Genomic DNA, 23,107 nt, shown 5'->3' with positions numbered 1-23,107 from the left:
GACAATTATGTGTTTATCAAATATTATTTATGTTTCCACTATACAATATGAGCCTTATAGAATTAGATGTATGTTTAACTGTAATTTATATTATTCTAAAAAAAGATAAAAAATACACAATCATATTATAAATCATTAACCTTTGAACCTGTTAAAAATTAAAATAAAAATATTTTAATCGTCGTACTTATAATATTAATACAAAATAATTCTTTATTACATAATAAGAATAGATAAGAAAGAAAATATTCGTTAATACAGTGCACCATTAATGCAAACATATTTTAATTATGTTGTCGCACAATAAATTTAAAATTGAAAAGTGTTTACTGACCACCCTATATTCGGCAGAAATCATATGTCAGCATCGTCTTGCGTGGGGTATGGCAAGTTCATGTTTTAGGTAAGGTATTATAGATTTTATATTATTTCTTAATTATATTGTAATACCTTTTTTTATTATAGACATATATACTCAAATTATGAATGACATAATTAATATAATACAGATAATAGTCATATTTTTTATTTTTGTTTCGACTTATGTGAGGTTATGTTTTTATGAATACAATCTAATTTAGTGACGTGAAAAGAATAAGTAGTATTTATAGGATGTATTTCTTTTAATTACAATCTTATAAAATTTCTTAATCTTATGTTTCAAAAACAAATTTGTTATTATATACGTACATATATTTATTAGTAATGTGGATGAATATGGCTTTGAAAGACCTCAAGATTTTGACTATGAAACTTATGAAGATTTTATCTCAGAATACCTCAAAGTACTTGCAAAAAGAGCAAAAAAGTGGTCTGAAATAATTGGAGAAGGAAAATCATTACAACGTAATATTACAATAAAGAGATATGTTCGTAAAGGTATACCAGGAGAACATAGAGGATTAGTAAGTATAAAATTTACATTTTAATTCATTTTATAAACATACAAAGATAAAATTTCATTTTAAAAGGTATGGCTTTCTGTCAGTGGAGGAGAAGAATTAAAAAATGCAGACCCTGATCTTTATCAGAAGCTACTACAACCTCCACATAATAAACAAGTTGCAGATGTTATTAAAACTGATTTACCAAGAACTTTTCCTGATAATATATTTTTTAATAATACAGAAAATCAACAGTATCAATTATATAACATTCTATTAGCATTTGCTCATCAGAATAAAACAGTAGGATATTGTCAAGTATGTTAAATTTATTTTAATTTTTATTATTATAATTTTATTATACATCCATATTTTTAATATAATTTATATAAAAGATTTCTTCATATTTTTTGTTAGGGCTTGAATTATATAGCAGGATTACTATTGCTTGTTACAAAAAGCGAAGAAACAGCCTTTTGGTTGTTAAAAGTCCTAATAGAAAAAATTTTACCTGATTATTATACTCCAACAATGGATGGCCTCCTTACAGATATCGATGTGCTTGCAGAATTAGTCAAGTAAATTTTTTTAACTTTTAATACAAATATACAAATTATACATGTAATGGCATCATCATTATTATTTTAGAATAAAAATGCCAGATATTTATCAACATGTAACGAATATAGGCTTACCTTGGCCAGTCATTACAACGAAGTGGTTTGTGTGCTTATTTGCAGAAGTATTACCAATTGAGGTAAAGTTGATTATATATGTTTTTTAAAGATAAAATTTACACAATTTATGTTTTGCTGTCTTTTAACATTATTGTATGTGGTGTGTACACAGTTGATTCATGCATTAGTTTAACATTTTGAATTAATACCTGTTTGGATTGCCATATACTATAGAAGTATTGAATAAAATATTTACAACTTGGCAGACTACGCTGCGTATATGGGATTGCCTTTTTTATGAAGGCAGTAAAATTATATTTCGGGTTGCATTAACTCTCATAAAAAGGAACAAATGCAACTTGCTTGCTTGTCAAGATTTTACAACATTAGCAGAATGCTTTAAAGAAATAACAAAAGACAGTATTGTTTTAAAATGTCATGACTTTATGCAGGTAAATAAAGCATTTTTTAATTTTTTATTAAGAAAATAAACGTATTTTAACAAACCTAATCAAATAATTGCTATGAAATATTTTATTTTCTTTTACTAGAGTATATTTAAAGTACCTGGATCACTGCCTGGTAGCACAATTATTAAACTAAGAACAAAAATATCACGACAACGTTTGGAACAACAAAAGGAGAATAAATTAGGACGATAGTACTAGTAACAAGACTTTACCTACTAAAAGATTCTAGTCAATATATTATTTTATTGTAATTCCGAAAAAACGAATGTACTGTATAAGATTATTAATAATGTTGCATCTACAGTATTCCTGTAAATATAAAAGCAAAGAATAGCATACCAGTAATCTTATTACATTGATTTAGATTAATTTATAAGATTCTTTATACATTTTTTATTTATAAATACAAAGAAAATGGAATACTAATTTTATAAAATTGTAATATATTAATTGTATGAAGATCACGTGTTAAATACTTTTATCAATATAATTTTTAGTTCAATCAGCATCAAAATTAGAAATGAATCATTATTATGTATAAATAATTTTATTATAAGTTAAATAAAATACTTATTCAAATTACAATCACGGGGCTAGATGCAAACAAATTTCATACAGACTATCTATACGTATACATTTATCTATATATAAATCATTTTTCTAGTAAATCTTTTGCTTCATTAATTTTTGCAGCAATATATGGAGATCCACCTCTATCTGGATGATTTACAGACATAATTTTCTTAAATTGTTGTTTTACTTTCAATTTACTTGCAGTTGGTGATACATCCAATATTAAACTAGCTTCTCGTCGAGTCATTTTAGACTCAAAACCTCCTTTGTAATATTTACTATTTGCTAATGTCTACAATGACACGTTTCATTAAATCTATTGAAACATTTGTATAAACTTAACAATTAGGAGTTTACCTGTGAATTTAATTTTGGTACATTTTTATAAGCTTCTGCCATCTTTTGAGATAATTGCGGCATTCTTTTAAATATATAACGCCCAGTAAAACCTACTACAGCAAGGCCAATGCCTGCTGCAATAAGTGTAGAAGTCTAAAAGTATCAATTACTAATAAGAATACATTCTATAAATTCCATTTTTTATCAAACATAAAACAATTAGTCATTAAAAAATGTCATGTTAATTTACATATACTTTAAGTAATTATACGTATCCTCATAATCTCAAATACATTGAAACAAACGTTAGATATTGAAAATAAAGGTGATTAAAATATTTTCCTTCTTTTTTCTTCTCTTCATAAATAACAATATTTGTAAAGTCATAACTGTTTATTTCACTTCTAATGAAATTATGATGAAACACATGCACATATATATACACACATTCTTGACATTGTATATAGAGTTATAAATCACAAAACAATATTAATTCAGTAAAAAAATAAAGAAATATTAGGAATATATTATTACAAATATTAATATATCAACAATAAAATTACTTCACAATATATCATTAGTTTTTACTCTTACCATTTTATTAAAATTGTTAAATCAATACAGCAAAAACAACAAAATAAAATAATCTTCGATCATCAAAAAAGTGGTGAAAAAGACGATCCACTATAATGATTAGTAAAATCGAGCAGTAGCGACATTTGATCACATTGTGGATTCAGCTTTATATTTATTGTCCGTTCATATATCTCTAACCATATTACATATAATTATTTAGACAGGAAAATGTAAATAAATATAACAGAAATAATTATATTACGTACATGGTGTACAGTATACTATATCAAAATTGTAATATTGTCGTTAAAAAGTTGAAACTGTTCTCCATACAAGGATGGCAATATTACCAGCGTTGTACATATATAATAACGACTTTGCTTGATACGTAACTGCACAAGCATACGATTCTCCAATAACCACATGAAATGGGCCACCGAATCTTTTGTCTAAATTATCTTTAATATTTCGAGCTGCTAGTTCATGATTATCGGTATATTTCTCCGTAGCTGTAACGCATATTTCCATTGCTTCTTGCTTCATTTCTTCCTTCATATCACTGTACTAAAAAGGTTTCAAATAAACCCTAATATTCATTACAATATTAAATCTTGTAAAATATAATTTAAACCCTTACTTTACACAAAGGATACGTGTGAAATATTAAAGGTTCTTCTATCTTTTTCACCTCACCTGTAGACATTTTTGATTATTAGAATAATTCTGTTTCAATTAGAAAAATTTATGATTGAAGATTCCAGCAATATATTAAATTAAAGTACTTAATAAGCATATTACAAAAATTAACATTTTGAGGTTCACGACAAAAGTTTTAACATAAATATAAAATCAATGTATTTCATTTGTTATTTTATATAGGTGATAAGATATATAAGAAACCGAATTTAATTTAAATTCATAAAGTAGAATTTAATTTTATAGATTTTTATTCATCACAATATAAAATATTAATCTTTTTCATAAAAAATAAATTCACATATTTTTTGAAAATATTCATAATTAAGATCGATTGATATTAATGTGATGTCAAATTTTGCTTTCGTATTTAAGAATACTAATCTATAAGGTACCCAGTCAGAATAACCAATGACTTACAAGAATTTGGAACATAAAATCCAGTCAATTCTTAATCTTCGAAGAGGTTGTAACTATCTTAAATAACCGCTTTATTTTTGGCGCGAAGTTGTTTTATAGTTATGTTTAAGGAAAAATATTAAAAAGTAGTGATCTATATCTATAAATTACACACGATTATTGAAAGAAGGTATATTGTTGTGATAATGTTACATGTAATGTTGATAATTTGGTAATTTTTTAAATCAAAGAATCAGGAAAATATTTACAAATAAATACGAACTTAAGAAATTATTTAATAAGCATTAATTTAACTTTATACCTGAAAATAACATTTTTATATTTATTCTATTTTACACTGATAAACAAATTTTACCTGCTAATTTATTAAATTCCGAAATATATTTTGTATAACCTATAAATGTTATTTAGCGGCAACTCGTTAAGGTCAAATTTGTATATACATATATTTGTGTGTGTGTGTGTGTGTGTGTATATATATATATAAAACAAATTCAGTTAAACATGGATAACCATGAAAATATTTGTGTGAAATAATTTTATCTATAATAATAAAATAATTTTATTCATTGCTTGTAATTTTATTCGTAAAAGATTTATCACTAATACAATTCTAATTTTTTACTTTTTACAGATTAATTCGTATTATCTATTTTATTATTAATATAATATGGAAGATCCAGTTACTGCACGTTTAAAGAATTTGGTGGTCAGCAGTAATGAAGCTTTGGAATTTAAATTAGTACGTTCTGTTGAAGATTTAGAAAATGATCAAAATACATTTAAACCAGAAATGTCCCATCAAGTATTTGGAGATAGGTTTGTTATTGAAATATGTATTATTAGAAATCTATATAAATATTATAGATTATATTAAATATATTTATTATGTTCGTTTTTTAATTATTAATTTTGTTCATCAGTGAATCTATATTTGGTTACCGGGATCTCAGAGTAAAGTTATATTACTCAGCAGGTTGTTTAGAAACATATTTAAGTATGAGTTATTCAGAAAAAATAAGTAAAGTACTTTATGAGGGTGTCAAAGCTGACGAAGTATTGCCTAACATTGCCGAGAAATTAGCTCCACAAATACATACCAACATAGATGCATTTATTGAATCTTTAAAGAAAGATGATATATTTAAACCTCATGGTGAACTGCTACATTCATTTTCTATCAGTGGTAATGTCTTGCAATACTATATATTCTTTTTTTATATCATAAATAATCTGAATACTTAATCAAAATTTATAAATAATATAGATGAAAATTGTACAAGAAAATTTGAAGTTTATAAAGCAGACATGACTTATAACGGTTTTAAAGAATATCATCAACGTCTCCGTACATTTGTATTATGGTACATAGATGCTGCCAATTTTATAGACATTGATGACGAGCGGTGGCATTATTTTAGTATGTAAGTTTAATCATGATTTTAATTTATGCTGCTTATTGATTACATGGCAAATTATTTTTTTAAATAGATCACTTTTTGTGGAACAGGTTTGAGAAATATCTAACAGCAGATGGTACTGCTCGCTATGCAACTACTGGTTTTGCTACTGTATATCAATACTATGCATACCCACATCATATTAGACCTCGTATAGCTCAAGTTTTAATATTACCACCATTTCAAAATATAGGTCTTGGTACACGTTTGTTACATGCTATTTACTGCGAATATACTGGAAGAAATCAAGTCAAAGACATAACAGGTAAATGAAAACATAGAAACACATAATCATTAAAAATCCAAATTTGTATTTGAAAAGAACAAAACAAAAGTGAGGCCTGATTAAATACTTTTATTTCAGTAAATCTAGTTCATTTTGGTAAGGCATTGTCATCATTGTTGTAGTTGAGAACCCTTCCGCGACGTTTCAACGGTTAAGAGATTATGTGGATGCAATGAATTGCAGTAAATTATCTAGTTTTTCACCAGAATGTCTACTTCAAGGTTTTAGTAAAACGATGGGTGAAGAGGCTAAAGAAAAATTCAAGATTACTAACGTATGTCTTATATTTTTTTCACTATAAGAGATATTTTTAGATTAAAATATTAATTTTCATTTTTAGAAACAAGCTCGCAGAGTATACGAAATTTTAAGATTACGGGCAACAGATTTAGCAAACGAGCAAGAATATCGTAGATATAGATTAGATGTAAAAAGGAGATTGAATATTCCATACAGACGCGAACAAAATGATTTGTTAAAATTGGAATGTGCGTTGAAAAACATTGATAATCGTACGAACATCACTCTACCTACATTGGAACAACGTATACAAACTCTTGACCAAGAATACAAAAGTTTAGAAGAAGAATATAAGAAAGTAATTAAACGTTTAGAAAATGCGGGAGAACTTTGAAATTTTATATTTTTTCTATTTTTTATTTTTATTAAGCTACCTGTGTATGAAACGATTGATACTGCTTGAATATGAATTATCAAAGAAAATCTTTTTTTATTGACTCAATAAAATTTTTTTTTATTAAGTAATATATTATGTAATCATATTTAAATATGTCTAAATTTTTAATGAAACTTGAAAAAATTTAATGAACTTAAAAATTTTAATGTTAATTCGAGCATGCATCCACTCCTACTCCGACGCACACTCCATATTTCATTCTTTATAAGGCTTATTCGAAACGAACCGGAAGAAGTTCAGATGGACTCTCGACATACTCGTTTCGTTCGGAATCCCGAAACTGGATTCGGATATCAGCATGAGCGACTGGCATATATTTTATGGATACGAGATTCCGTGAAGCCGCGTGAAGCAATTTGATCGCGGCCATATTGATTTTAGTATATAGCGTCACTACCGGTTGATTGGGATACTTCATTTTTCTATACTCTTTTTCGCCCTCACAGAATTCATCATTTCGTCACTATCATTGACAAAAGACGAGTATACAGCATTGACTAAGAACAGAGAAGATTTCCTCTCTACTAAGGACAGGATAAACATGACATTAAATAGAATTTTGTGTCTCAGGTTATAAAATATTAACCTACCAAAAAATCAGAGTGTTTCTTACGCCCTCTGCAATTTCCTATAGCGAACATAGGAATTATCACAGACAACTTGTTAATGATTATATCACCTACAAGAGATAAGAAAGATACCACATTTGTGACGTCATCTACTGGCATCTTAATATTTTATTGACACATATTTAACTTTAGATGTCTCTTATCTCAATTCACCCAAAATAGTAAGGATTGCAGTTGATAAAGAGATTCGGATAAAGTCTCATTCACATATCTAAATTATTGTAAAGCGATTTTCAATTTGACCAGGCGGAAACAGGTGGAGATGCGTGGAAAAATGTTAGGAATATTTTATGGATAGGAATATTTTAAGGAATAGGTTATGTATGAAATCATTGTTCCGACCATTTACAAAAGTATAGAATTCTATATTTCCTTTACTAGCTGATTTATTCCATATCTTGTAATTTTATAACAAAAACTTAGTTTCAATCCTAATTACTACTTTACTGGATCAATAACGTCGCATGTGACACGAAATGACATGGGCGATCAGGGTACCTATGTACCTTGTCATTGTCTCTACATAATGGTCACGAAGTCATGACCTGTTGCTAGGATAAAGAAGAGCACAGAAAAGTGAAGTACACCGTTCAACCGATAATGGTGTTACATACCAAAACCACATTATGACAGCGATCAAATTGCTTTACGCGGTTTCACGGGACCTCGTATCTATAGAATATATGTCAATGGTTTATGCTAATAACCGAATTCAGTTTCGGGATTTCGAAACTTTTGGAAGCAGATTCCGCCCGATCCCTCCCAAACGTCTTTCAATCCATTCCAATCCCAAACATACGCGTACCCGCATACCTCTAGTAAGTGCTGAATCGATAACATTGAAAATGATTCGAAAATAGTAAGGGTCAAGGCTCTTATTAGTGATATAAAAATACATTTAATGTTGAGCTTTCTCCATACTTCGTTTGTAGTTCTTTAAAGCAGTAACTTAAATTCGGTATATATCAAAAACTTTTAGATAACATCGAATAAAGTTAAAAATGACCAAGTGTAAAGTGAAGGTAAGATTATTCGTATTAAAAAATTTGAGAAATTATATTTAATTAATTTATAGTGATACTATGTTCGGCAAATAAATTATATATCTTTTTTAAATCGCTTATATATTTGCATTATTATATTTGTAAATATTTGTATAATTAATAAAATATATAGTTTAATTGTATAAACAATTTCATGTTCTGAAACTGTCACGTGACAAACAGGTGGCTTTTATTTTTTAAGTTGAATACTATTGTATCTCTACAAACTTTTAGGTCGGAATAATCGGTGGTTCAGGTTTAGATGACCCTCAAAATCAAATATTAAATTGTCAAACTATAATTACGCGAGGAAAGGCTGAAAATGAGTTTGGATTTCCATCTAGCGATCTTTACCATGGAGATCTTAATGGTGTAGACGTGGTATTATTATCAAGGTAACATTTGCGCTTTTAAAAATAAATTTTTTTATATCATACATTCCTTTATGTTTCATACTTTCTTTTTTTGGAATAAAAGTTTAAAGTAGGAAATTTTATATAATTAAATGCATATAGACATGGACCAGGTCATACAACAAGTCCCACTGCAGTAAATTATCGTGCAAACATTGAAGCTCTCCGCTTAGCTGGATGTACTCATATACTTGCTTCAACAGCATGTGGCTCTTTACAGGAAACTATTTGTAGAGGACAATTAGTTGTTCCAGACAGTTTCTTAGATAGGACAACAAAAAGAAGTATTACCTTTTATGATGGTACTTCACCTAAATATTTTGGTAAACTAGATTTCAATATTATATTAATAACATAGCATCAATCCTATCTAAATAAATATTACAGTATCAAATTTTAGGAGTGTGCCACATGCCAATGGAACCAGCTTTTGATCCAACTACATCTCAAATATTGTTTGAAGTTGGTAAAGAATTAGGATATGACATAAGAAAAGGAGGAACAATTGTAAGTATAGAAGGACCAAGATTTTCCTCAAAAGCTGAAAGTAATGCAATGCGTTTATGGGGAGGAGACTTAGTTAATATGACTACATGTCCAGAGGTACTACATTTCTTCTCAAATTTCTTTGTACTAATTTGTAAATTTACATAAAATATATTTTTAAATAAGGTATATTTGGCAAAAGAAGCTGGACTTCTATATGCAGTTGTAGCAATGGCAACTGATTATGATTGCTGGAGAGATTGTGAAGATAATGTTCATGCAGCTGATGTAATAAAAGTATTTAAACAAAATGTTAGTAAAATAAGACATATACTTACAAAGGCAGTTAAACATATTGGTGAAAAAAATTGGGACAAGGAAATTGATGCTTTACATGTAATTATCATAAAGTACTTAAGTAACAAAGAAAATATAAATAATTCTATATTACAGAAAAATAAAACTAAATTTTTCTTCTTTTTCCAGGAATTATGTCAAAGTAGTAATGTTTCTTCTCATACTTTATAAGTTTGTGTATTTGTAATGTGACAGTAAGAATGTACTACTTCGTATTTCAGATTTATGATAAGTTTGATAACAAAAACTGCAATTTATACACTTCTTATAAAGGTTTTAAGAATACATATTGTTCGTTTCAATAAATAATATAATTAAAATAAAATGCGATATTTGTTATCCAATATTAATTAATCTAAATAGTCAACAAGAAAGAGAGAGGGAGAGCGAGATGATTAAATGATACTTTATATTTAATGTGTACATAGATTGTAACAGAGTAATTTCTTGATCACATACTCCATTCAAGAATTCATTTATTCATAGATTTAACATACAGTTATGATTCAGCTAATATTGTCATCACTGTGACTGAAATGTTTTTACAACTGGAATTTAAAAATTATATATTATTAATATAATATTGTAATTGATTTTGGAGTATATAAAACAATACATTTTCAGAATTATCAGTATGATACATATAACGTTTTTAATACATAGAACATTTTCATTATTTAACGCATAGGAAAACTTTTCTTTTATAAAATTTAATCGATGACGATAAAATTTTGTTTACTTTTTAACACTTTATCGTCAACCGTATAATAATTTACAGTTTGAAATACAAATGCGCTTCGAAACACTAATGAATTAATGATTATTATTCGAACGGAAATTATAAACTAAATTATCTTCCCATAGGTTAAAATATGTTTGTTTAAATCAGGAAAAATATTATATCTGTAGACCATTCTATTTCTCAAACGTATGTATAGAATGAAATTGAATAAATTCAGACATACAATTCGATTTACATCGTTGTATTAAAAATACCATTTCGAAAAAAAAAAGCGATATTCAAAGTAATATTGCAAAGCATAGTTTCTATACATAAAGTATTTATAATACAACCTGTTTAAACAACATGCACCATAGCGATTCCGTATATTACTTTTCATTTTTGTGCAGCCTTCAAATCAATATTTAATACTTCAATTGTATTTATTATAAAATGAAAAGCTTTATATATCATTAAAACTTGAAAGATAATGTTAATAATAATACTTCAAGAGTTCCACTAATGTTTTGCAGTTTTATAGTTTTTAATAAGTAACATTGATACATTGGCATGTATCTGGTACACTCTGCATTGTTAAAACATTAGTTTTTAATATTAGTGAAATAAATTTACAGTATCTTAACACTTCAATAACACTTATTTTACTAGTTGTCGCATAATACAATATGCATTATGAAGACCTATTGAATGAACATGGTAAAAGCATTTGAATCAAAACAGATATTATGACATATGTCTTGTAACAAGATGCACTTTCTTCTTTATAACAATATTCACAATGGTCTTAATTTTATAAGCAATACATAACATAATACAATTCTACATTGCAGAATTTCTATTCTGGCACAATATATTTTTTGCTCTTCATGTAGTACTATATAAAATAGGTTGTGCTATATTTAATTGTGAGAATTTTGGTACATTTATACAGGCATTTTACGCAGAATGTGATTATTATGGTTGTTAATATTTAATATATTCAATTTTGTTTAAAGCTGCAAATTTAAAGTATATAATCATATTATGAATCTCATTTGTACTAATGTATTTTGTTCAATCAAATATAGCCTGTTTAAAAAAAAAAAAGAAAATTTGAAAGATGTATTCAAATTCGTCTGCTAAAATTTATACAAATGATTGTGCATTCTATTATGCATAGTTTATATTAAGCTAATATCAAAGTACATACATCTCTCCAGGCATTTTGATGTACTATAAAAATATCAGTTTTGAGTAAATATTTGATATACTCCTGGAAGTGAATCAATAATAATTACATTTACATTGAAAATCAAGATCGTAGCAAAGTTTTAAAAAATGCAATATATTGTAGTTCATGTAAACAGAAATGATCATAGTTCATATAAACTACTTTGTACGCACCTGCTTTAAGTACCTGGAGATATGGAAGTATGTTTTATGTAAATGAAAGGATATTTAAAATATAAGAAAATAGACTCATCACTTCAATAATTAGACCTTATTGTCAACCATATCTACGTTGATTTTATAATACACATAAGGGAAATAGTCATTTTGGCCAAAACCTAACCCTGGTATATCCACGCTCTGTTTGAACATACAAATAGGAAAAAGATATTAGGTAATACGTGACAGAATTTTTATAAAGAAATCGAAGTAAATCTATTATTAAAACGTTACAACTTACATCTTGATTTCCTTGTGCACCAGACGATGTTGTAGCAGAGGAATCTAAATGAGCGTAATGCTGGTTCAGAACATCACGTAAACGCCTCGCACATTTTTTATGAGGATGTAATAATATCGCTTGAAAATTTACAGGTAATCCATACCTAATAAGTCATAATTTAATCGATATATGATTATATGTAACCTTTGTAATATCAAATGATTATTTACCTTAGGACAGATTCTACAAATACGCGCAAAGCTTTAACATGAATCCATGCACAAAAACACTCACTAAAGTTAACTTTTAACCAACGTACAAGAGGCCCAAATTGTTTCTTTTTATCTGTTACCAATTTTGTTATCTCATTTTTTCCTATAACATATTTTAATAAATTTCATAATTGTAAATAATATTAATGTCTCTACTATAAAACTAAAAATTGTATAAACTAATTTATATGTAAATAAAAAGAAAGTATTTGTTATAAATAGAAATAGAAGTTTGTAACAAGATATTAGGTACCTGCTGCTAATTCCTCTTCATTATATGTAAAATCACGAACAATGAACTTCTTTTCACGTGCGTGTAATTTAAATTCATCGATAACTTTTTTAAACAAAGTAACAGTAAATAATCCATACTCAACATCTTGAGCGATGAGTTGTGTGGTACGTGGTACTATCATTTTTGTTAATTTTTCATATCCACTATGCCACTCCTGGAAATTTGCTCTAAACATTTCATAGAAAAAATTTTGTATAATCTAAAGAAATAGCAGCAATTATAAAATTTGTTAAGCAAGTTTACCTTGGGACGATTACAAGCAAAGTAGTTAAATATTCGCTATCCAAGATAAAGTGTTCCTTCTTCACTAAATCTGCCAAATTTCTTGTTAATAAGCTTCCTCTATATAATAACAATTATCTTCCTTAAATAACTTTCAAGATATAAAAATCTTAAATAAAATCAACAATAATTTACATATATGAAATGTTGGGCAATAAAAAGTTGTAACTTACGTTTGCTTCTTTTCAAGATTTTGTAAACTTCCTTTCAAATTATTATATGTTGTAGATTTAGTTTTAAGATCAGCATCAATTTGACCCACTTGTTTACTGATAATGTCAGCAATATTTCTCAATGATTGCTTGATAGGATACTTTGCCATATCCCACTGGAATCGAGTTATATATGATGGTAGATCACCTAGTAAATTTAAAATGTTAGTGTAATTGTTCTGCGAGATAACCATCTTCATTTTCTATATAAATATTCAAACAGAGCTTGGTACAATTTTGAAAATGTGGAATCATAAGTAACATGCAATGTTTAAATTACATGTAGTATAATTAATGCTTAAGTGTGTTTATAAATGGAATACTGAATATATTTTTAATGATTTGATAAAGTTTATAAGCTGGAAATGATAAAGCTCTGTTGAATTGAGATATATTGTACAAATGCAGAAATATATCTGTAACATCTAATTTTATCAACTATAATATTTATATTTTTCATTTTTACATATTTTTTCACACATTTTTATCATATTTTTATGTTCATAAAAAAAGTGGTAAAAAATTCTAAACTTCTCTTTAAAGAAAATAATATTACTTCTACTTACATTATGTTTCTTTTATGCTAGTTAAAAAAAGAAAAGAAAATTATAAGTCTGCATGTGTACAATAAAATTATGCATATGAGTACATATCTAATTAAATTAATTTTAGCTGAACCACAATTAAAATAATTTTGTAGATTGACTCTGTGATAAGGAGAGTATTGATAATAATAAGATAACAGAGAAAGACTGTTTCTACTAAACTCATTTTTTGATTCTAGTACGCTCCTTACTTATTATTAGCGTTACAAGAATAAGCGAGACATTAACAAAAATACAGCATGCAAACATTAATGTATAGAAGCATTTTATGTTATCAATTCCTTCTTATTGTAAAATTCATTTTATTTAAGTAAAGTTGATCTTTCTTTTTAATACATAACATTTTTAAGTAGACATTAGCTCAAATTAATTAATTTATATATCTGTAATGGAAAAGAATTACTCGTAAATCACGTTTGAATGAATCGTGAAGTTTTAGAATTAAGTAGTTCCAGCTAGTCCCTTTAATTCAATGTTGTAAGATTTGTTTCACTGCAATTTCTTTTTTATTATCAATAAAAAGAAACTTTTTGACAAAATATTCATTCAAACAAAATTTATGATAACTCTGTAACTACTGATGGATTTTGAACTATGTTATCATGTCCTTTCATGAAACTGTCAATGGATAATTTTTTATGAATAAGCACACACGCACGCATGCACGCATACGCATGTACACTTGTTTCATTAGAGTATGAATACAGTGAAAACTACTGAAATATGATGATCATTGATGCTATATAAATAGTTTATATCTTTTAATTATTATTTTCAAGATATCATGTTTGATTTGTGTATATTAGAGACCTAAATGGTGTAGCATGAACAGTAGTAACATAGACATAGTATATGGCTAAACTAAGATATTTAAGCATTTCATGCCAACTGTTTATGAAGTATTTTATAAAAGTTGATCAGTAGGATGTTCTCTGTGATATGGATAACTTGTAGTGTTGAAGGGTACTGAGCACCATACTGTCATTAAAATTTATCTTATCATGCGAAACAGTATGTTGTAAGTCCATGTACCGATCGATAAGTGTTTTAAAACTTTTATTAATTGTGTGTCATCTGTAGTCTGTGCTAACGTCCATAATACATATGAGTACATGTATTATAGTTTGTGCAATAGTCTTTCTATGAAAATTATAGAAAGTAATGGTTTGAAAGCATGTAAAAGCTAGGTATAGGAAAATGCTAAAAAATGTATTGAAAGAAATAAAGTTATTACTAAGATTGTGTAACTGTGTTTTAAATATAGCATACTTCTTATAATTGTTCTTAAACCATACTTTAGTCTGTATTTATAACATGAATTTTAAATCCACAAGATTTTCTGAATCATACATTTTAATTTTAATAATGGTATACATAAATTATTTAAGTAACTTAATGTAATGACAAAATAATTATATCAGACCAACTTATTATACTAACACATTGTAACTTTCCTTTTTTTTTGTATATGAGTAATCTCTAGTAAATTTAGTATTTATTTAAACATGTATCTTTTAAAAATAATACATAAAAAATGTTATACATAGGAAAATTGAAACAAAGTATGGTATAAAAGAACATGAAGTAAAGAAGTTATAAAAAAGAAGCAGTTAAAATGTAAGAAAAATAAGGTTGATAATGATTGAGGTAATATACTATGTGTTCATTCATTCGTCCACAGCACCTGGAACAATTGATTGAATGATTTCTAAAAAATATTAATCAAATAGAACACTCTCATATCATTAAAAATGAATTTTAACACAAAATTAGATAGTCCCTTAATGTGTTTTGTACTTGTTCACCACTAGGACGCAGGAGTGAAAAAGAACTAGCTAAGAACTTAAAACAAACTAGAGCATTTTCCGAAAAATAAACTTTAAGAATGTACGCACATTTGCTGCAATTAAAATGTGCTAGAACATGGGCAGCTGTCTTTGTTATCTTCCAATTTTTTAATTCCTGCGTGCACAAGAAATATTGTAGAAATATCACCGAGGAAATTACTGTGGTACAACACAAAATATTTGATATACTAGGCTTCTGTATTTTGAATCACAAGCTAAGTAAACTAAGCCAAGTATCTTTTTCCTTTTGGTACTGTCTCACTTGGTGTATGCTGTAAGCATTCGAGAGAGATTGTCATGACTTTTATAATGTGCTTTAATATTCTTCCTTTTTTTCTTTTTTTTTTCTTAAATTGTCAAAGTATATACAAATATGTAACATATATTTAGTCACTAATACAAAGAAAATTATGTCTTTTGAATAATGCAAATTCAATTATAAGAGAGTGTAGAAAATTTATTACAGTGACAAAAAATAAAAAATAAAATATGTAATAAGCAATGCTTTCTCATTTGACATAGCACATTAACATTTAAGAAGATTTGAAATAATTTATTACATTGGAGGCAAGATTTGGCATAAAATATTTTAGCATTACAAACATTGCATATATGTAGTGCAGAGTTGTGCAGAATTGACACTGAAGGAAATGCGCACTAGGATCATAAAGACGCTTTCAATATATAGTGACTGGGAAAAACTGAAACAACGTGAGTTTCAATTATTCTTGTTCTTTTTCCTCTAAGCAAAAGCTGCATGCGAAGATCATTGTTTCAAAACTTTCAATACTATGAAATGACAACCTCTCTCTCTTTCTTTCTCTCTCTCTCTCACTTTCTTTCTCTCCTATATCTACCTCCAAAGGAGATAAGACAAGACAAGAATCGGTCGCTAAAAGGGCGAATCACGAGGTGCACAGGAAAGTAGGTTTGAACAAGTCTCGCAGCTATGTTGGGAGAAAAGGTTCGACGGGTTGACCTGGCGGTGATAGGACGGGTACCTGGATTGGGCAAATTGCCGCTATGGTCTTGGTCTTGGTCTTGGTCGTTGTTTTGGTCCGCATCGTCTTCGTCGTCGTCATTGCCGAGCGATTTGCGATTGGAGGTAGATCGATCTGCTTTCTCAGTAGTCCGATGACGTGTCGCCGACTGCCATCTGGTCTCTCCTTCACTGCTACAGTTTGATGAAAGGGAAAGACTCGGACTCGTGGGAGTAGGACTAGGAATAGGTGTGGAAGAGGTAGAAGCAGCGCACCAATGCGCATGGTAGCATGAATATGCTGATAAAGGATCATTTGATGATCTGACATCACAGATGCCTTGGGGACTATATGATGATTTCTTTTCGGTTTCGGAAGGATGATTGTGATGTTTATGACTATGATGATGCTCGTGATGATGATGACGCTGGTGATGATGCTGACCTAAACAGGCGGCTGGTTCTGGTTCACATTTCTCCGATTCCTTCCACTGCTTGTGATGCTCCTTTGAAGACTTGTGTGATGGGGTGACGGGGGTGTTTGGCGGGGTGTCCGGACCCCCTTCGGGGCTCGAGCTCTCCCCATCCACTGACGTTTGACCTATCCATTACAGCCCAGTCCCAATCTCCGCGCGATTTTTCTTACGTCTCGTTCAACTATTATTGCGTCCTACGCAAATGCCTAACGACAATGCTGTCGAAACTCAATCAAAATAACTCAAAAAAAAGAAAAGAGAAGTCACGGAGTATTTAGCGCATAGACAACCTCTCTATTTCATTAAAAATTTAATTACGGACTTTAATAAATGGATAGTTTTACACATCATAAATGAATGTCAATTTTTATTATTTCACTAGTGAGTGTACATATTAAGAGCATCGCGTTTACATTTGTAACAAAAGAAACTAATGAGATATGCAGTTTTTACTAAAAAAAATAGTAAGTCAGATCTATATTTAAATAATTGTATTTATAAAAACTATGCACCTCATGATTACAATATTCAGTTATTAATAAGATTACTATACTTGCTAAAAATTTGTTGATTCCTATTTTTTTCGTTACTACATTTTGCAAATAAAGTACCATCTAGATCTTAAAGGAAGATTTCCGTTAAATACTCCGAAATGGCAAAAGCAACAAAAGAATGAAAGAAAGAAAAAACGAAAACAAAAGGTAAACAAGACATAATCAAAATGAATAAAGGAACTGAAGACAAAATGAGCAAATTATATGCAATAATGTCAACTTAAATTGCAAATGATTAATAATGCCAAGGGTATAAAATAACTGAAGAAAAAAGGAAAAGAATCCTTGTAATAACTAATTCGAGCTTGGTGACCACAGTAACCCAAGCAACTCCTTGCGTCCTTTGTAAATTTTTAATAAAAAATGTGGTCTATATCTCTAAATCATGGTATATTTGAAATATTTCTTCTACATATATTTCAATATATGATGATACTGCATGTTTGTGTATTAAAATTTTTTGTAGCTTTATACATCTTTGATGGTGCACATGTATGAGCATTTGTTAATAAAATAATAAGGTAGGGAAATAGGGTTAATGTGGTCCAAATTAAACAAAGCAAGCCAAGCAACACCATAAATATGAGAAAATATTTGTTATAAATAATAAAATAAATGAATTCTAATCCAATTATAGTAATAAGCATTCTACAGATATGTAAATCATATGCCAAAATATGATGTGTACCATCATATCTTGCACATTAACTAAAATTCTTAATTTCTTAATAAAATAAAAAATTGAAAAAGGTAAAGAAAAGAAACACTGATTTTATGCACTTAAGTAATAATCATACTGACTATAACAGATTGACATAGACTATGTTACTCATAAAAATAAATATGCATATAATTTTTAATGTTTTTCTTTCAAGGATAATTGTTCAAATTACTTGATTGTTTATTTATTATATAGAATTTAGAATATTTTACATTCAAACAAACATTTTAATATATTACAGGAAAACCTTTTATAATACAGATTTTTCCAACTAAATGTTGAAAAGCTTAATAAAAAAGATATATGGTACATATCATATTTAAGAATGTTAATTACTGTGTGCTATAGCCACAAGTATTTTGCCTGCATATTATCCTCAATAAAAAAACATGTCTATTAAGACAATTTGTAAAAAAATAATATTGTTGTTATTTGATTATTAGCGTACACAGACAAAATTTTGTTTCCATCTATCAATCTATTAATGTAGGGTACTGAGGAGAAGGATCAAAGACTCTAATCGTGCTATTATTATTATTATCAATGAATAAATTAAAATTTTTAGAAAATCAACTGATACATGTTTAAGATCATTGTTAAAGAAAAATTCTAAGTTGTGTGCATGTTTTGTGTTGTGTATAGTATTCATTGATGTCTTTGCCAACCAATATTATTTTATTGTTAAAACATCATACACAAAAAATCGATCGATACCTGTTTGTAAGGATCCAAAAAGATAAAATACCATGATATAATAATATAATACCAATATTTTGACAAATCTTTAATATTGAAGCATTCTATTTGAAGCAACATTGGATAGAAAGTTGATAATTTTGAATCCTTGACTTTTTCAATAATCTGTTCTCTTATATCAAAGAATAGATTATATATAAATTTAAATTATAGAGCAAATTTTAAAAACATAAACACACCAATATTTGTACTCACTATTGTTAGCCAAAAGATTTTCATGTAGCTTGTCTCTCTGATCTTCTAAAACTTCTCCTAGGTATGTTGCCACCTTGCGTGTTACTTGTTCAACATAAGCATCAAGTTTTCCTAGATCATCTGATAAGCCAACCAATTGGTCCAATGTTCCCACCTTTAAATCTGGGATATGAAATTTGTAGTTGACTGACAAAGAATGTTGTTTTGATGTCAAATTGTTCATGGTTTCCCATGTCTGTTGACATGTTTTATCTCCAGGTGCGGATATTAACCAATATTCTGTCATTTTGGATAATGTTCCAATGTAGATGACTTAGTATGTCTGAAAATTTGTATTGTAGAAATATTATGTACTTCATTCACGTAAATTGTCATATTTTATAGTATTATATACCTATTTATTTGCACTATATTTTGTATAGCAAATTTTATTCAATCTTTTAACATTTCTCAAACATATAAACATCAAATAATTTTCTATATATTTATTCAAATCTCTAGAGAAATATTAGAGTGGTATTTTGTATTAAAATAATTGTATAATTTATCTATGATAAATACATTTTTGAGATGAGAATTGGCTGTAGAAAAAAATAATTTTGTCAACAATCACCTGTTTGTCTATCAAACGTAGCTAATCTATCAAATTAACATTATAATTCTACGAGTATTGTCCATGGATTCGTTACTTATTCGTGTATAAATAAATGGTGGTGCAAAATTCAGAATTCTAAACAATTGAAACATTTGCAAAGCTTTGAAAAATGAAATAAAAAAAGGGGGTGTGGCACAACATATTTCTTTCACTGTGGTATTATATTATGTAATTAGGCGCGCTTTCCACGTGACATATACTAAGTGCAAGAATGGCGCGCCGAACTTACAGAACGATCAATATATGGAAATGACAAGTGTTCATAAAATTACAAAAGAGATAGTCTTAAATTGCTAGGACTATACAAAATGTTTAGTGCAAAGTCGAGCTTATCATTGAGATGACTTAATGGCGTCCACTATTAAACCAGTATAAAATCGATAATACAATAGATCTGATCGTTTTCATAAAAAGTACGTCGTACATTAAATTTCGAACAATCTGGAAGCTTAATATCAATCAATATAATGAACACACAATATATTGCATTGAGTGGCTCAAAAACAAGTATCACAATCTTAATATTATATTTGACAATAATCTTCAATTTCTTCTTAATCGTAAAACATGGGTTAAAAGAACTTTCTATTTAATCATAATTTATTGATCATTGATTTATTTTAAACGCGAAACAAATTGCTTCTACTTACCTCAGATATTTCAATTTGTACCTTTACTTGAAAAACACGGTAGATGCTTGAATTTCTCTAGAAATTTAAAACATTCGCTGTTCTGATCACTCAGTCGTCGAAACTATATCAGAAACCATTGTGACCTCACGTGATGACAATTGTGTGCTGCTGTCTTACGACCCGCCCGGCAACTAAAGCATAAACTAAAAGAATCATCAGCTGATTTGGAACCAGAGATGAGTAGAGAGATTGCCAATGAGCATGAGAGAAATTCAATCAAATTACGCTTCACGAATTACTGCCTCTAGCGGTTAAACAGCGGAACTATATGCACACTCCGATGCTTTTGGTTGGATGCGAGAAATGTGATATGCACAGCGAGAGGTCTCATCTACTTCACACTTATTCATTAGTACTTATCTCTGGTTGAGATACCATAAACTGTATACCGTATCCAGTGTTATATATTAGTACTTTTTGCTAATAATATCACTATTAAAATCTGTATCACTACATCTCATTAATGTACACGTATATGCCTTTCTAACAACGATATCTCTAGCGATAGTGATGGCCAGAGGAACTAATCACTACTCACACTATCTAATAATCGTCACAGTACAAATACACCAATAGAATAGAGGTGCGTCATCAAAACACGGAATACCCTTATATTACACTAGAGAGGAAATTTTCTCTCTGATTACACCTTACACCGTGTTTTTGACATTGTGGCGAAGAGGAGACTGTTGGTTGCCGTATAGTCCATAACAGCATTTGACACAGATCAGCTTAGGATTAAAGATCGTAATCGTATTTTTGATTTAGTCTAAGATATATCATGGGTTGCGATGGTGGAACTATTCCTCGCAGAGATGAACTCGTAAGAGTCAAAAAGAAACCAGAACAGGTAATTTTCTACGTAATACTATCTATGTAATAAGGTTTATTATATATCATCCATTTACTAAAAGAATGACATATATAAAACATCATCAATTTTAGTTTACAAAAATTAATTCCTTATCATACTGTGTATCAACTGAAATAAAATTATATATAATTATTTATAATCAATTGCAGAAAGATAAGGAAGCAGAGCTAGCATTTAAGTGGAGACACTGTACAATTAAACAATTACCATTACAGCCACCAGTTGTTGGTTGTGCTTTAGGTCGTCTTTATAGTAAAGAATCTGTATTAGAAGGCCTCCTTGATCGAAATACTCTTCCAGAATCAGCACAACATATTAAAACTTTGAAAGATATAAAAAACTTAAATTTAACATCTAATCCGGCATTTGAGGGTAACAAAGCAAAAAAAGGAGATTGTTATATTGATGAAAGAAAGAGTCCATATATTTGTCCACTTATTGGACTAGAAATGAATGGAAAGTATAAATTCTGCTTTTTATGGTCATGTGGCTGTGTAATGAGTGAAAGAGCACTTAAGGAAGTCAGAAGTAAGGTAGGCAGTTTTATCATAAGTATAAAAATTAAAAGAAATATATTGAGATTTTTATGTTATAATGTATTTCAGATATGTCATCAATGTCAACAGCCTTTTACTGAAACAGATATTGTTATTATAAATGCAGAAGGTGATGATCTTAAATTAATGGAAGAAAATATGACCCAACGAAAAACAGCTCAGAAAAGATCTAAGAAACAGAAACATAATGAAGATAATCAAATGCAAGATGTTAAACAGGAGGATGTACCAAAGAAAAAAATGAGAAAAGAGGAGAAAAATGGTACTGTGAAAGTCAATAGTAATAGGACTGAAGCTGAAGATCCAGCATATAAAAAAGTTAAAGATAATTACAGTGTTGCTAAAGATCCCAAAGCATCAGAAGTATTCAAAAGTATTTTTACGACTCATAAATCTGCAGCAGAACAAGATAGGGCACATTGGGTCACATATAATCCATTTTATAATTAAAATATAATTTTAATGTAAATGTTCTAAAAGTAATTAATATTATGTTTATATAAAAAATATTATACTTAAAATTCGTTGCAAACACATTGTAAACATTGAAATCGTTTCTGTGTCATTAATTAAATAGCTTTGTATATAAAAACAGTTTTATTTATGGAATTTTTGTAGCCTATGTTACGAAGTAGCAACATTTGTAAGCTAATAATATTATATTATTACTTGTTTGTAACAAAAATGGATGGTCATTATACAAAATCTAATAATTATTATAACCACAAGTTAATAA

General features: G+C 28.4%; 7 protein-coding genes across 10 annotated transcripts; 4 read left to right on the top strand and 3 right to left on the bottom strand.

Annotated features, from left to right (window-relative positions):
• The first annotated feature begins 247 nt into the window (after positions 1-247).
• LOC100744364 (growth hormone-regulated TBC protein 1) lies at positions 248-2,376 on the top strand. The gene is made up of 7 exons (XM_003488738.4): positions 248-403; positions 704-905; positions 972-1,202; positions 1,302-1,462; positions 1,533-1,641; positions 1,828-2,013; positions 2,113-2,376. The coding sequence occupies exons 1-7, from the start codon at positions 291-293 to the stop codon at positions 2,221-2,223; spliced, it is 1,113 nt and encodes a 370-aa protein (XP_003488786.2). The 5' UTR covers positions 248-290; the 3' UTR covers positions 2,224-2,376.
• Positions 2,377-2,504: 128 nt separating this feature from the next.
• LOC100744249 (mitochondrial import inner membrane translocase subunit TIM14) lies at positions 2,505-3,684 on the bottom strand. The gene is made up of 3 exons (XM_003488737.4): positions 3,538-3,684; positions 2,962-3,096; positions 2,505-2,896 (listed from the first exon to the last, which is right to left on the bottom strand). The coding sequence occupies exons 1-3, from the start codon at positions 3,538-3,540 to the stop codon at positions 2,684-2,686; spliced, it is 351 nt and encodes a 116-aa protein (XP_003488785.1). The 5' UTR covers positions 3,541-3,684; the 3' UTR covers positions 2,505-2,683.
• A 141-nt stretch (positions 3,685-3,825) lies between these two features.
• On the bottom strand, positions 3,826-4,222 carry LOC117151543 (dynein light chain 4, axonemal-like). Its single transcript, XM_033320256.1, has 2 exons — positions 4,157-4,222; positions 3,826-4,083 (listed from the first exon to the last, which is right to left on the bottom strand). The coding sequence occupies exons 1-2, from the start codon at positions 4,220-4,222 to the stop codon at positions 3,826-3,828; spliced, it is 324 nt and encodes a 107-aa protein (XP_033176147.1).
• A 411-nt stretch (positions 4,223-4,633) lies between these two features.
• On the top strand, positions 4,634-7,142 carry LOC100744018 (histone acetyltransferase type B catalytic subunit). The gene is made up of 7 exons (XM_003488735.4): positions 4,634-4,804; positions 5,270-5,454; positions 5,559-5,821; positions 5,903-6,059; positions 6,146-6,360; positions 6,504-6,655; positions 6,722-7,142. Exons 2-7 carry the CDS (start codon positions 5,306-5,308, stop codon positions 7,013-7,015), a joined length of 1,230 nt encoding a protein of 409 aa, XP_003488783.1. The 5' UTR covers positions 4,634-4,804; positions 5,270-5,305; the 3' UTR covers positions 7,016-7,142.
• A 1,087-nt stretch (positions 7,143-8,229) lies between these two features.
• On the top strand, positions 8,230-10,331 carry LOC100743788 (S-methyl-5'-thioadenosine phosphorylase). The gene is made up of 6 exons (XM_003488733.4): positions 8,230-8,729; positions 8,985-9,145; positions 9,266-9,486; positions 9,564-9,766; positions 9,836-10,045; positions 10,136-10,331. Exons 1-6 carry the CDS (start codon positions 8,709-8,711, stop codon positions 10,175-10,177), a joined length of 858 nt encoding a protein of 285 aa, XP_003488781.1. The 5' UTR covers positions 8,230-8,708; the 3' UTR covers positions 10,178-10,331.
• A 919-nt stretch (positions 10,332-11,250) lies between these two features.
• LOC100741901 (V-type proton ATPase subunit C) lies at positions 11,251-21,084 on the bottom strand. 4 transcript variants are annotated; one of them, XM_024366969.2, is made up of 9 exons: positions 20,899-21,084; positions 19,594-19,915; positions 16,914-17,492; positions 13,422-13,608; positions 13,210-13,308; positions 12,925-13,133; positions 12,630-12,774; positions 12,418-12,562; positions 11,251-12,317 (listed from the first exon to the last, which is right to left on the bottom strand). In XM_024366969.2, exons 2-9 carry the CDS (start codon positions 19,877-19,879, stop codon positions 12,222-12,224), a joined length of 1,746 nt encoding a protein of 581 aa, XP_024222737.1. In that variant the 5' UTR covers positions 19,880-19,915; positions 20,899-21,084; the 3' UTR covers positions 11,251-12,221. The 4 variants fall into 4 exon arrangements, with proteins under 4 accessions (XP_024222737.1, XP_033176123.1, XP_033176122.1 ...); XM_033320232.1 differs by having other exon boundaries at positions 17,337-17,492; positions 20,899-21,081; XM_033320231.1 differs by lacking the exon at positions 20,899-21,084 and adding an exon at positions 20,207-20,461.
• A 132-nt stretch (positions 21,085-21,216) lies between these two features.
• Positions 21,217-23,041, top strand: LOC100743666 (replication termination factor 2). The gene is made up of 4 exons (XM_003488732.4): positions 21,217-21,367; positions 21,549-21,790; positions 21,964-22,347; positions 22,420-23,041. Exons 2-4 carry the CDS (start codon positions 21,722-21,724, stop codon positions 22,819-22,821), a joined length of 855 nt encoding a protein of 284 aa, XP_003488780.1. The 5' UTR covers positions 21,217-21,367; positions 21,549-21,721; the 3' UTR covers positions 22,822-23,041.
• The last annotated feature ends 66 nt before the right edge of the window (positions 23,042-23,107 follow it).

Source organism: Bombus impatiens, unplaced genomic scaffold (genome assembly GCF_000188095.3).
Source record: "Bombus impatiens unplaced genomic scaffold, BIMP_2.2 scf_0263, whole genome shotgun sequence".
Classification (NCBI taxonomy): domain Eukaryota; kingdom Metazoa; phylum Arthropoda; class Insecta; order Hymenoptera; family Apidae; genus Bombus; species Bombus impatiens.
Note: the sequence above shows the minus strand (reverse complement) of the source record. Positions and strands in the feature narration are given on the sequence as shown.

Bases quoted from the DNA above. Each gene is read 5' to 3' on its own strand.
- LOC117151543 (XM_033320256.1), bottom strand. From the start codon at position 4,222: ATGTCTACAGGTGAGGTGAAAAAGATAGAAGAACCTTTAATATTTCAC. The intron at 4,084-4,156 runs GTAAGGGTTTAA...AAACCTTTTTAG, and splicing joins ACACGTATCCTTTGTGTAAA to TACAGTGATATGAAGGAAGA.
- LOC100744364 (XM_003488738.4), top strand. From the start codon at position 291: ATGTTGTCGCACAATAAATTTAAAATTGAAAAGTGTTTACTGACCACC. The intron at 906-971 runs GTAAGTATAAAA...TCATTTTAAAAG, and splicing joins CAGGAGAACATAGAGGATTA to GTATGGCTTTCTGTCAGTGG. The intron at 2,014-2,112 runs GTAAATAAAGCA...TTCTTTTACTAG, and splicing joins AATGTCATGACTTTATGCAG to AGTATATTTAAAGTACCTGG.
- LOC100744249 (XM_003488737.4), bottom strand. The intron at 2,897-2,961 runs GTAAACTCCTAA...GTGTCATTGTAG, and splicing joins TACCAAAATTAAATTCACAG to ACATTAGCAAATAGTAAATA.
- LOC100741901 (XM_024366969.2), bottom strand. From the start codon at position 19,879: ATGACAGAATATTGGTTAATATCCGCACCTGGAGATAAAACATGTCAA. The intron at 17,493-19,593 runs GTGAGTACAAAT...TGTAATGGATAG, and splicing joins AAATCTTTTGGCTAACAATA to GTCAAACGTCAGTGGATGGG. The intron at 13,134-13,209 runs GTAAACTTGCTT...TGAAATGTTTAG, and splicing joins TTGCTTGTAATCGTCCCAAG to AGCAAATTTCCAGGAGTGGC.
- LOC100744018 (XM_003488735.4), top strand. From the start codon at position 5,306: ATGGAAGATCCAGTTACTGCACGTTTAAAGAATTTGGTGGTCAGCAGT. The intron at 5,455-5,558 runs GTTTGTTATTGA...TTTGTTCATCAG, and splicing joins CATCAAGTATTTGGAGATAG to TGAATCTATATTTGGTTACC. The intron at 5,822-5,902 runs GTAATGTCTTGC...TAAATAATATAG, and splicing joins ACATTCATTTTCTATCAGTG to ATGAAAATTGTACAAGAAAA.
- LOC100743788 (XM_003488733.4), top strand. From the start codon at position 8,709: ATGACCAAGTGTAAAGTGAAG. The intron at 8,730-8,984 runs GTAAGATTATTC...ACAAACTTTTAG, and splicing joins TGACCAAGTGTAAAGTGAAG to GTCGGAATAATCGGTGGTTC. The intron at 9,146-9,265 runs GTAACATTTGCG...AAATGCATATAG, and splicing joins GACGTGGTATTATTATCAAG to ACATGGACCAGGTCATACAA.
- LOC100743666 (XM_003488732.4), top strand. From the start codon at position 21,722: ATGGGTTGCGATGGTGGAACTATTCCTCGCAGAGATGAACTCGTAAGA. The intron at 21,791-21,963 runs GTAATTTTCTAC...AATCAATTGCAG, and splicing joins TCAAAAAGAAACCAGAACAG to AAAGATAAGGAAGCAGAGCT. The intron at 22,348-22,419 runs GTAGGCAGTTTT...AATGTATTTCAG, and splicing joins TTAAGGAAGTCAGAAGTAAG to ATATGTCATCAATGTCAACA.